Source organism: Mixophyes fleayi, chromosome 2, assembly GCF_038048845.1.
Source record: "Mixophyes fleayi isolate aMixFle1 chromosome 2, aMixFle1.hap1, whole genome shotgun sequence".
In the NCBI taxonomy this organism is placed as follows: Eukaryota; Metazoa; Chordata; class Amphibia; order Anura; family Limnodynastidae; genus Mixophyes; species Mixophyes fleayi.
In genome coordinates this window covers 308,565,411-308,579,591 of record NC_134403.1, presented here as the reverse complement: position 1 = coordinate 308,579,591, position 14,181 = coordinate 308,565,411, and the positions used below count along the sequence as shown (strand labels likewise).

At 39.5% G+C, this 14,181-nt stretch overlaps 1 protein-coding gene across 1 annotated transcript in view; it reads right to left on the bottom strand.

Annotated features, from left to right (window-relative positions):
• The window catches only part of PCYT1B (phosphate cytidylyltransferase 1B, choline), a 117,993-nt gene that overhangs the window by 86,069 nt on the left and 17,743 nt on the right, over nucleotides 1-14,181 (bottom strand). The window contains exon 2 of the mRNA XM_075196516.1: nucleotides 4,309-4,408. Within this exon, the coding sequence (XP_075052617.1) occupies nucleotides 4,309-4,408 (100 nt within the window). The remainder of the gene's footprint in view (nucleotides 1-4,308; nucleotides 4,409-14,181) is intronic.

Below are 14,181 nucleotides of genomic sequence, written 5' to 3'. Positions count from 1 at the left end.
TTAACTACTGTTGACTTAAGGGGTTCTGGCAAGTTCTTCTCACTGCCTCAGCTAAGCCAAAGACCGCATTTTCCACCCCTGTTGGACTCTTCCAATATAAAGTCTTACCCTTTGGGTTACATGGGGGCACCTGCCACCTTTCAAAGGGCCATAAATAAGTTGCTACAACCCCTTACAGCTTATGCAGCCACTTATTTAGATGATAAAGTGATTATACCTCTGACAGGAAATAACAGTCGAGGTGGCCTTAGCTTCATTAAGGTCTACAGGACTAACAGCTAATCCAGAAAAATGTGCCATAGCCATGAGAGAAGTTAAGTATTTGGGGTACATTGTCAGGCAAGGGTAAGTAAAACCCCAACTAAGCAAAGTGGAGGCATTCAAAAATTGCCCAAGATCAGAAAAGAAATCGCAGTTAAGAACCAGCCTAGGCTTAGTAGGTTACTAAAGGCGATTTGTAAGCCATTTCCCCACAAGAGCTGCTCCACTTACCAACATGTTAATAAAAAGTTGTCTAGCTACATAAGCCTGGTCTGACTCTGCAGAAGCCACTTGGTCAGATCTGCATTTAGTCCTCTCTTACTCTCTAGTTCTACAAGCACTGAACTTTACCCAGGGGTTCTTCATTCAAACTGATGCCTCCAGTGTCAACTTATGTGAATTTTTGTTGCAGGAAATGTCTCGCCATAAAATGGGCTACAGAAGCTCTGCGCTATTATCTCCTAGGCAGAGAGTTCACATTAATAACAGATCATGCACCATTGCAGTGGATGCAGAACAACAGGGAGGTAAATGCCAAGGTAACACGCTGGTTCTTGATAATGCAATCTTTCAAGTTCTCAGTAGAACATAGATTCTTCATAAAAATGCAGATGAGTTGTCACGAAAATTTGCTCTCCTCGCGAAATCCGTGCACCCCTACTTGGTGACGCTAGGGGAGGGATATGTAATTAAGGGAGGTATTTAGCTTGCAATCCGCAAAGAAAGGATGCAAACAGTGTTACACATATGTGCAACAGTACATCTAGGTTAAAGATAAACAGGTGGAGGACATATGTGTGACAAAATAAGTCTGATTTAACTTACATGGTTTGGAAGTGTATTTTTCAACAGCAGGCTGACAGGGTATGTCTGTAGTCAGGGCAAATAGAGCAGCTGATGAGAACTCCTTTTAAAGGAAGGTTGGATTGTCACCTGCCCAACAAGCTAGGGCTGTGGGAGGAGTGTTAACATTAAAAACCTGTTTGTCTCAGTGTTCAGTATGACCGATGCTACAAAAGCAGGCCAATGTCTAGAGAGCCGGTCATTGTTTATTTAGTGTTTAGTTTACAGAAACTGTATGGAATATTTATATTGTCAAGTACTTACCACCCTGACATTAAAACTAAGCAAAAATGCAAGAAGCTGTTAGCGTGTGTTTCACCAGAAGAGTGTGCTCTTGCCAATATATATATATATATATATATCTCGCTGGAGTCGATTCACACGTTATACTAAATGGTGTAACTGTAGGGAGCAATGCTTCAAAAATAATGTAGGAATGGTATTAATCCTCTCCCCTTTATCCACCCTGGCCTGCCCAAACCAAGCGGCCTCCCTATATACAACCATACCTTCATCACTGCTCTTGACTCTGCTGCTCCTGCCTCTTCTGTCCACCTTTGCGCTCTAAACCCCAACTTTAGCACTCCAAATTTACCTGGTTCCTTAAAAAATCCACATGTACCGCAGATACCACTGGAGGAAATCCCATTCAATGTCAGACTTCCGTCATTTCAAGTTCATCCTCTCTTCCTACAATTCTGCCCTCTTCCTCACTAAACAATCATTCTTCAAGTCTCACATTTTCTTCAGAGTCTTTCAATCCATGCTGCCTTTTTTCCACTTTCAACACACTCCTTTAACCCTGCCCCTCCCATTCTCCCTTACTGCCACTTACTTTGCCTCCTTTATCACTTCCAAAATTGAGGCTATCAGACACAAAATCCCCCCCGGCCCCACACTCTTTATTCACCCCTACCACTCCAACCTCCTCTCCCTCCAGCCACTACCTTTTGTGTTCCTTCTGCCCCACTACGGATGACAAAGTCTATTCTCTTATATTATCCTTTCCACCCTCAACCCGCCCCCTGCATCCCATCCACTCTCACCTCCTTTGCTCCCTCTTCCCCACTGCCTGCTCCCACCTTGCTCACCTCTTCAATCTGTCCCTCTCCACTGGAATTTTCCCCACATCCTTTAAACATGCTCATTTCACCCACTCTTAAACAACCCAATCTTGACCCCACCTCACTATCTAACTAATGCCCCATTTCTCTTCTCCCTTTTGCCTCCAAAATACTTAAACGGCTTGTCTACAACTGTGTGAGCAGCTACCTCTTTGACAACTCCATCCTTGATCCTCTCCAAACTGGCTTCCACCCCCTCCACTCCACAGAATCTGCCTTGACCAAAATCACCAATGATCTTCTCTCAGCCAAATCCACGGGCAATTTTTACCTGCTTATCCTCCCGGACCTCTCTGCGGCATTTGGCATCATGGATCACCCACTCATACTCCACACCATTGGCCCTTCTGACACTGGCCTTTGGGGGGTTCACCTCCTACCTCACCAACCAGCTGCTTCTGTGTTTCTACCTCTGATTCCTCATCCCCCCCATCCATCCTTCCTGTAGGAGCCCCACAGGGTTCTGTCCTTGGCACTCTGCTTTATTATCTGTTCACTTCTTCCCTGGGTGAACTCATCAGTTCCTTCAACCTCCAGCGCCACCTCTATGCAGACGACACTTAACTATCATCTCCTGATCTCTCCCCTTCCCTCCTCTCTCAGGTGTCCAGTTGCCTCTCCTCCATCTCCTCCTGGATGTCCTTAAACTTTCTCAAACTTAACATAGTCAAAACTTAACTCATAGTCTTCCCTCCATCAACACCACTATGTCCTCTGTTCCCCAACTACGCTGCCTGGGTGTCATTCTGGATTCCTCCCGCTCCTTTGCCCCTCACATTCAATCTCTTGTCCAATCCAGTTGCTTCCAGATCCGCAACATTCAGAGAGATCCCCCAGCACACTGCTATAGCCAGCAACATATCTGCCATTTGTACTGTAGATAAAAATGCAAAAGTCTTAGTTGCACACACTTGCAAATGTATGTTAAAACCACCCGCCACTCCACGGCGCTTTTGCTAATAGGGTGGTCCTAACTCTAAATAATGAGAGTCCCATATATTTGGGCCATACATATGTGTTTTAAAATTGAGAGCTAACTTAGGATAACCCCACCCTTTCATGCACCTGCTATAGCCTATAAATTGATTTGAGCAACTTCCACTTCTTTATTTATAGATCCGCAACATTGCAAGACTATTTCCTAGCCTGTATAGCTTCAAACGGTCATTGAAAACCCACCTGTTTAGAAAAGCCTATCAGTCCTCCACTTAATCATTTCACGATGCAGTATATCTCACCCTCTTTCAACCTCCATCTCTCCCACTCTTGCTTCTTGCCCTCAGATTCCCTTACATTGGCTCACCGCCATGTGTCAACTATTTGTCTACCCCTTTCCTTTTAGATTGTAAGCCCTAGTGAGCAGGGCCCTCTTCCCTCCTGTTCTCATTACCTAATAATTTTGCTCACCAGCTACACTGTGCATTTCCTCCTTAGGCTCTGCCCATTGACTCCACTCCTCCATTGTCTTTTGTACCTCTTTCAGTGTCTCTAGACCTGTTAGTTGCACCCACACTAATAGGCACAGGTTTTAGCCTGCACTAAATTTCCCCTTGCATCCTAGAAGCTGTGTTGAGAGTTGTAGTATTATTTGTTTACTGTATTGTACTGTTAACCATGTGCTGTCTTGTTGTTTTCCCGCTGTATGACACTGCGGACCTCATGTGGTGCCCTATAAAAAAAGGTTAATAATAATAATGGTAGAGACTGGATCTTGCTAAAGGCACTCTTACTAGGCATGGTGCCCTGCTATTCTTCTCCATCTGGGGAAAAAAAAGGATTGGCATGTTTCTATTGTGAAAATTCCCTGTCCAAAAATAAGAAAAGGGAAATCTGAAATCCCCATTGCATACCAAAAATGTAAAGAGGACCTGTCAGGTTTGTGACAAGTATGCATTACATAGGGCCTTGGACACTATGTATGGGTTAAAAAGAACAAAGTCTCCTTGTGCTCCCAGGAGAAAGTCTACAATTTCATAGCACATCATTGCTGTAAGAAATAAGATACCCTAAATATATAGATATATTGTATATCAATTCTGAAAGTAATTCATTATAAATGCGCAACAACCACATGACTCACCCGGAGTTCCTAAATGGGCCTGTGCAATGGTTAGCTTCTCATGTGGAGCTTTGCATTGGCAGCTTGTTTCTACAGCAAACGGTGCAGGTGCAGCAAGAGTCTAAAACACAACATAAAAAATAAATCATTATTTCTTGTACATGCAGCTATAAATATTAGAACAGCATCATTGTTTCAAAACATGTTTGTTATGTCTTTATGCTTCAGCTGTGTTTTAAAGCAGCAATCCCATGAAATAATGAAGTGTGTTTTCATTTACCATAAATCACTGGGGTAGGCTAATCGAAAAGGCTTGGTAAGTACCATCTTTCTTGGTTTTGGTTTTCAGCTTGCGGTTGATGATTTATAATTCTGCAAGGTGTCATGTGACTACTGTCAAAACCAAAGTCACATGGCACATGATATAGTGAGGAGAAAGTCTTTGGAGGTGAGATCTGTCTGCACTGTAAAGTCCCCCACCCCCCTCCTCAACCTTCTTACATTTGTTACATAATTACAATGCATAAAAACATTTTATAATAATTCTCTTATATCAAATATTCAATAATGTAATAATTGTATCCAGCCAGTGACATGTAGAGAAAGGTGTTAGAAGTATTTATTACATTCTATGCCACAGAAACATATGAACATATCACTCATTTTGCACTCTAAATAGTAGAATAACAGAATTAAAATATTTAATTAGCAAAATAAGATCAATATTATGTTTATTTTCTTGCAAAGTGTGTCTGTTGCCAACATGTAAGGGCTCATTTACTAACATTGTATTTAGGTAGAACATTATAACTATAGCAACCAGACTGTTGTTTTCACTGTTTAATTTGCACTACACAGGAAATGGAATTGCTGATTGTACATATGAACAGATTAGTGCTGTAGATTTGACCCAAGAATTATAGCTTTATTTCCTGAAATAAAGCTGTCTACACCAAAATACCATAATGATGTCTACCATGCCATGTTGAAAGGAAGAAAGAATGTTATCTTATTCTTTGGGGGATGTGGCAGACATCACAACTGCATGTGATCCTGCAGAAATGCTCATACAGAATACTTCTAAAACTAATTATTAACATTATTCTCAATTATTATCAAAATGGGAAAGGATAAGAAAATGTAGCAGATAAAGGATCAAGGGAATTTAAAAGAAGCTGCACTTTAGCGAAATGAAGATTCACCACAACCTTCAGCACTGAATCCATTACCAGAAAGATATTTGTCAACTCTGGGAGAGAAACTCGACTTCCCTGACAGCTTTAGGTAAATGAGATTTGGGAAAAATCTTACATTTAAATTCTTTACAAACGAAATAAGACTTCTTTGCACTAGAGAAAACAATGAAGAAACAGTGACATCAAAAGTGGAAAGCGCGCAAACATATATAGCTCATGCAATCAATAGACTCACAACATTAGAAGAAAACAAGGAAGAGGCAGAAAAATACCACTCAAAGCTCCATCATATTATTTACCATCAAACCCTCGAGATGCAATACAGATTAGACGATTTGGACAAACGTGCAAATCATCAGATGAATTTCTGAAGACAACTTACCCCAATGAGTCATCAAAGTGTGCACTAAGATACTCAACAAAGTGCTGTAATACGATAGACCAGTTTTGCTAAATAGAGCACACAGAGTGATGCAGCCAAAAAGTTCCTAATTAGATAACCCTCCTGATATAACCTGCAGACCCTGTCGTACAGTGAGAGAGGATATACTTCGCTAAGTCAGAAGTCTAAAGGGTATCAATTTTAATGGCAACAGAATTCAGATCTATCAATATCTATCCTGGCACAGATTCTTAACACAATTAAAGGACAAAATGATGATTACATAATATTAAATATAAGTGAGTTTCCCCTTAAGCTTCCTTACTCATCAATATGGGAAACAATCTACTCTTATCAATTCTTCGATAATCAGCTGACCTTGAAATTTCTGCGACAATCTTAATATCAGAAAGGTGGGCCTTCCAGGTTGGATTCTCTACTATATTATTATCTAGACCCCCCCCCCCCCCCTTCATCTCCACAAAGTAAGAAATGCCAAGCTGTAAAAAGAACCAAAATAAGTTCCATACCAAATGCCGGAGACTCGGAGAAGAATACTACATGAATAATAGAAGTTTTATTCCTTCAAGGTTAAGAAGAAAACTGAAATACAAACATGGACCTTATCTTATCAATGTATCTATTAAGTAAGGTCAATTGGATAAAAAATAAACAATTAACCCAGTGGTTCCCAAACTTTTTCAGTTCACGGCACCCTTAGAGTCTCCATAATTTTTTCAAGGCACCCCTCCAAAATAATTACCGAGCAGTCCCGTTTTATAAGTAGTTGGATCAAAATAACGTAATAAATATTTAAGTCAGGACAAAAATACTTAGTAAGTTATTTGCAAAAAGAATAAACATAAATCCAAGGGAAAAGATTATATGTATATATTTTTTTCAATTATATTTCTGTCAAAGAATAATTTACAGCTAATATTAAGAGGAATAAGATCAAACAAAATAAAACAACAACATGTACAAAACTCATAACACTGACTGTGCCCCTTCACCTTTACACTGTGCCCCTTCATGATCACACTGTGATCCTTCATGATTACACTATGTCCCTTCATCCTCACAATGTGTGTCCCATCATCCTCACTCTGTGCCCCTTCACGATCACACTGTGCCCCTTCATCCTCACACTGTGTGCCCCATCATCCTCACTCTGTGCCCCTTCACCATCACACTCTGTGCCCCTTCATCATCACACACTGTGCTCCTTCATCCACACACTCTGTGCTCCTTCATCCACACACTCTGTGCTCCTTCATCCACACACTCTATGCTCCTTCATCCACACACTCTGTGCCCCTTTATCCTCACACTCTGTGCCCCTTCATTCACACACTCTGTGCCCCTTCATCCTCACTCTGTGCCTCTTCATCCTCACTCCTTCATTCTTTTGCCCCTCCATTGCTGTTTCCCATCACCATTTTCCCTCCATTTACTTATTTTCCATACCTGACGTTCTTTCTTCTATTTGTTCAGTCTTGTTACCAATCCGGTGGCACCCGGGACCCAGCATCCTCCTCTCTCTTGCTGCTCCTCACTGAATATGCTGGACGTGATGACATCACGCGCGACATTCAGTGAGAAGCGAGGAGGGAGGAGGATGCCACGGGGTTGGTAAATTCTTTTTTTTGTTTGTTTTTCCTGCCCAAGGCACCCCTGTGACAGCACCGCAGCACACACACTTTGAGAACCGCGGAATTAACCATTGCATTGCAACTACAGAGTCAGTATGGCAAAATGTAGAATGTCAGGAAGAGATTATAATCTATTTGAATAACACACATATGGAGCCCTTGAGAACTGCCTCCATACCTAAAAACTCTGAGATCTAGACTCAAATATAGTATGTTCATAATCAAAACGTTTAATACAAATCAAAATTAAAGTTTACTATTGATATCTCACTGTGAAGAAAATGTTAAGCGCAGAGAATATTGTTTATTTTCTTGGTAAGTATATGTTGTGTTAGATAATAATTTAATCTAATTTAAAACAATAGTTTAAGATTAATTTTCCCTAGCGAAGAAATTGTTTTAGTATACAGAATATTGTTCTCCTATGTAGAAAGTTTATATAATATAGAAATGTATGCAGAGTTGTCCACACATACCCACCAGGGGGCCCCTCTCCCTTCCTTCTTTCCTCAAAGGGTATGAAGAACCTACAGTACTTCATGTAGAAACTCAGAATTCTTGCACTTTTTGGTAATGTTTCCTTGTTCCTGAGTTAATCATTTTGTCATTAACCCATTGTATTTCCTTCCAATTTATGCCCTTTTCCATTTGCATATAATCTTTGAAAGTGTTTTGGAGTACTCTGAAGTACCAGAATACATTGCACTACTGACCCTACCACACCCGGTACAAATTTACACCAAATTATTCCTTATCCCTTCCTTATTTATAAATGCTAAAGGCTTTAACATTCTTGAAAAAATATCTAAAGCAATTAGATCCTTGCAAACATATAAATAGATATAGCTTTTATCCAGGAGACACATTTTAAGCAAGGGTAAACTCCTAGACTATTATTACCCACATGTATTCACCAATGATAACTCAGAGGAGAAATCTAAAGGAGGAAGGTAAATCTATTTTTCTCAAGATACTTACCTTGCACATTTTAGGTGAAGGTAGAAGCTTATCAGCTAAAGGAAATGTTAACACATTATTTACCCTTGCTAATATCTATGCTCCTAACATGTCAAACCTGTTGGATCAAATAAAAGCATTGCAACAAGGTATTATCATTGTAGAGGGAGATTTCAGCTTTTGATTCCTCACATAGTTAATCCAGGACTTCCTCCAAAGATGTCTTCTTCAGAACCCCCAGCTGATGAATTCATGAAGGTTCACATTCAAGAAATAAAAAACTATACTTTTTTTCTGATACCTACCATATTTATTCAAGATTGAATTATTACTTTTTAAGCCGTAGGCACCTATTTATATATATTACGAATATCACATACGCGACAGATCATGCCCCAATCTTCCTTACTTTATACATTCCTCACACCACCCTAGACGTTGAACTCTTAATACAAAGCCCTGAGAACAAATGACAACAAACAATGAGACGCAATAGATGATTATCTCATTACAAATAATTTTCCTGAGGTTACAAAAGTAACGTTATGGGAAACACATAAATGTATAATAATAAGAAAATTAATACTAATACTAATTGATCTAGCAAACATATTTTATATATCTAATGGCACAGAAAAGGGGTTCCCACTAATCCCATTCATTTTCATATTATGTATGGAAGAGTACAGCTGTAAGAATAAAATGTGATATTGAGTGCGAGGTGGGAGGACAGACCACAAACTAGTACTCCTTGCAGATAATCTGTTGGCAAATCTTATAAACCCAGTGATTTCACTTCCCCAACTATACTCTGAATTTCAAGTTTGGTCAACTTTCAAACTTTAAAATAAAGTACTGAAAATTGGTAGCCCTTAATCATACACCAGAACAACCAGTACAAGTCCATCAATGGCCATTCATTTTTAGATGGATTCCTTCCCAAGTTCAATACTTAGCAATAATAATAACTAAAGACATTAAAAAGTAGTATAACATTTTGTACCTTAATTGAGTAAGACTCAATCTGACCTTACAAATTGACAGCTAAAGAATTTCCCTTGGACAAAGAGTCAATATTACTAAGATGAATGTTGTACATAAAATATTATACTACTTACTGACTCTTCCTATTTCAATACCATCCACTTTTCTAAGACTTATAAGGCATTGTCAGTGACTTTGTTGAGGATGTTGGACAAGCATACTCTACAGGCTGAAAAATCTATCATTACAATTACCAAATATACTTACATATCATAAGGCAATCCACCTCAATAGAATTTTAGAATAGTCCTGTCCAAAGATTAAATAATGGCTCACAATATAAGGACATACATCATCTACATTAAAAAAGATAGCTCCTTGGATACCTGAATTGGTCTGCAAAACAAAAATTATCACAATACATCACAATTATGAAAAAAACGTAGGATCCTTAAGCACATATCAATACTAATATTCCCACTCGCCTCACTTGTACTCAAACCCAAACGTTCAACCAAGATTAAAAACCCAAACATTGAAACATTGGTGCACATCTCAGACACTATAAATCAGTCAGCTGGTGGGATTGTCCATTCCAACTATCCAAGAAGCTCTTTGACTCCCTAATCAACAAAGTTGGACATACTTGCAGATATGCTACTACCTATGGAAAATGAATTAAAAAATTAAAAAATAATTTGAGAAGAGAGTTAACTACTTTGTACAGCTCATCATGACCACAAACCATTCTGTAGAAGCTAATTAATATTACTATTATTATTATTATTGCAAGGCAATACAATGTTTCCAGTACCGGACAATAGGGAAAACAGGACATACAAGATAGACCAAAGTATATACATATATGAAAACAAAATGTAGGAAGGGGCCTGCTCATGACAGAGGTTACATTTTAATTGGAAAATGGCACATCTCTGACCATACCATGACTGATCATACAGCCCACTCAATATATTTTACCTTTGTATTTTAGCTGGACCAATATGCAATATAATGTAGCACGTGTCCTTGTGTATCAAACTCCCATTGTCCCATAGATACCTCTCTGTAGCCATCTTACCTCTCTGTCTGTCTGTATCACCTAGTATTATTTTATTAATGTTTGTTCCCAATTGTAAAGCGCTACAGAATTTGCTGGCGCTATGTAAATAAATGTTGATGATAATGACATCTGAAACAAAAGAAGCGAATATGGCTCAGAGTGGAGATTGGGATATTTGTGAGGTTGTACCAGGGTGAGTACTATAGGTGGGTGCAGGGTAAGCTCTAATAAACATATGAGTAAATAAAGATAAGAAAACAAAGGGTAGGGAGGGCTCTGCTTTTGAGAGAGGTTACATTCTATTTGGAAGATGGTCCATTTGAAACAAGAGGAGCAAATGTGGCTCAGAGTGGAGATTGGGACAGTTGTGAAGATGTATCAAAGTGAGTACTATAGGTCAGGGTAAGCTCTAATAAAGATATGCGTTTCCAGAGAGTGTTTAAACATTTTGCAAGGTGGATCTTGAATAAATATTAGGCAATGAAATACTGGATGGCCCTGAGTTTTGGATTTTACAAATATTACAATCTTTCAATGCAAAATGTCCCTCCTGATGCACTTATAAACATTGCAGCAAAAATTGTCACACCAATTGAGTGGAAATTAACCATCCTGCAATCCATTAAAGATTTGATAGGCTTGACTTCAATATGGCAATGTAGAATATTATTATGTCTATGTTATTGTAATGCAGAGTTTACTGTAACCTGGTTCTATTGGAATTTAAGAAATATATATCAACTAACCAGTTACTCCTATGCTTTGGTAGGTTCGACAATGATGAAGCACTGAATAGGATTAGTAGATGGATATAATAACCTCCCTCCTATATAGTGATAATCTAAGGCAAGTGGTTATAATAAAAATAATAAATAAAACTTGAGACTAACAATAGACACAAATCTTTTTTTCAGAGAGATTGATATATGATAATGAGTCTAATTCTTTCCTTTATTCTTATGTTCCGCCCCCTACCACCCATACATTGCCAACCTTACCTATGTTTGAATCCCCCATTTGTTTCTGTTTTGATTGAAATAAGGAATACACCAATGGGTCTGTTTAGTATAGCAAGGCTGTCTTATGCTGAACAGCCAGGAGCTCATGTTGCTATGGAAATACAGGGTGAAGCAGAGGTCAGCTCTGCCAGTGAATCAGAGCTGAGAGGAGAGGCAGAAAGGAAGGAAAAGCTGACAGAAACAAATGCTGGCAGCCGCAGGTGTGTGTGTGTGACAGCAGCAGAGGATGGAGAGAAGTCAAATAGGAGAGTCTATGGGAAAGACAGAGTGTTCAAACAAAGAGAGAGACATCAAAGCTATGCATGGCAAAGTCTTGTAGCCAGATGCCTACAGAAAATCAGCTATCAAGCAGCCTGAGGGAAATTACACAGCAAAGCGAGTCTTTGTGCAGAGATGGAGAACCCCACATAGCGAATTGCGTGTGAGCAGAAAGGGTCAGCTAGCAAGATCAGACTTGCAGTTAGTCCAAAACCCAATAGTGGCTGAGACCATCATAGTCATCATCATCATCATTTATTTATATAGCGCCAACATATTCCGTAGCGCTTTACAATTGGGGACAGACATAATAAACTAATAAACAAACTGGGTAAAACAGACAAAGAGTTGAGAAGGCCCTGCTCGCAAGCTTACAATCTATTGGACAATGGGAGTTGACACATGAGGTTAAGTCTACATTTTGCATTTTGGCCCAGCCAGGCTGCAAAGGTAAAAGTGACTTATAGTATTGGAAAAAAAATTCTATCTCAATTGTTCACTTTTCAGATCTTTAACTCCCTCTTGGAATGTACTTGGATGAGAAAAATGTATCTATATTTTGTCTGTTATTTTTATGCGTTTCTCATTTTTCTTATCTGTTGTCTTCATATTTAGTAATCTTGGTACTTGGATAATATGTATGACCTGTACTGTTGTGCTTTATACACATATCTGCTGTTATAAATAAAAAGTTTAAAAAAAAAAAGTGACTTATAGGCTAAATAATCCTGCCACACAACAATGTTGGTCAGGGGGTAGTTGTCTTGTGTGAAATTGTGTAACAGGCGTATAGGCTAAGGTAGTGAGGTTGAGGGTCATTGAGGAATATTATAAGCTTGTCTGAAGAGGTAGGTTTTCAGAGAACACTTGAAAGTTTGTAGACCAGAGGAGAGTCTTATTGTGCGAGGGAGAACATTCCATAGAGTGGGTGCAGCCCAAAAAAAGTCCTGTAACCGGGAATGGGAGAATGTAATGAGGGTGGATGAGAGACACAGATCTTGTGTAGAACGGAGTTGCCGAGTTGGGAGATATTTTGAGACAAGAGAGGAGATGTATGTTGGTGCAGCTTTGTTGATGGCCTTGTAGGTTAGTAAAAGTATTTTATATTGGATTCAGTAGAAAACAGGCAGCCAGTGCAGAGACATACAGAGTGATTCAACAGAGGAATAACGATTTGCAAGGAAAATCAGTCTTGCAGCAGCGTGCAAAATAGATTGTAGGGGTTTGAGTCTGTTTTTGGGAAGACCAGTAAGGAGGGAATTGTAATAGTCAATGCGGGAGATGATAAGTGCATGAATTAAGGTTTTTGCAGTGTCTTGCGTGAGATATGTGTGAATCCTGGAAATGTTCTTTAGATTTATGTAGCATGATTTAGATATAGAGTCAATGTGGGGAACAAAGGATAGGTGCGAGTCAAGGATTACACCTAGGCAGCGAGCTTGTGGGGTGGGATTTATGGTCATGTTATCAACAGAAATAGAAATGTCAGGTATGCTCTTGTTGGTGGGTGGGAATATTATTAACTCTGTTTTAGAAAGATTAAGTTTGAGTTGGCGAAATGACATCCAAGATGATATGGCAGAAAGACAGTCAGTTACACGGGACAACACAGATGTCGAGATATCAGGAGAGGATAGATAGATTTGGGTATCATCCGCATAGAGATGCTACTGAAAGCCAAAGGAACTTATTAGATTTCCAAGAGAAGCGGTATAGATAGAGAACAGCAGAGGACCTAGCACTGAGCCTTGTGTTACTCCAACTGATAGAGGAAGCGGAGCAGAGGTTGCTCCAGAGAAATTAACAGTGAAAGAGCGATTAGAGAGGTAGGATGAGAACCAGGATAGAACAGTGTCTTGAAGACCTAGGGATTACAAGGTTTGTATGAGAAGAGAGTGGTCAACGGTGTCAAATGCAGCCGAGAGATCCAGAAGAATTAGGAGAGAGTAATGGCGTTTAGTTTTAGCAGTGATCAGATCATTGACAACCTTAGTCAACGCAGTCTCTGTGGAGTGTTGAGAATGAAAGCCAGACTGAAGAGGATCCAACAGGTTGTTTGCGGAACGAAAGCGTGTGAGGCGAGTGTAGGCAAGTCTCTCTAGAAGCTTGGAGGGGCATGGGAGCTGAGAGATGGGATGATAATTTGAGAGAGAGTTTGGGTCGGAATTTTGTTTTTTTAGAATAGGAGTAATCACTGCATGCTTGTATAGTGATGGAAAGATGCCAGTAGAGAGTGAGAGATTACAGATTTGAGTTAGAGGTGAAATGAGCACAGGAGACAGGGATCTACCAATTTGCGAGGGAATAGGATCAAGAGGACAGGAGGTAGAGTAGGAAGATAAGAAGAGAGTAGAAATTTCCTCTTCATTTGTGGGGTCAAATG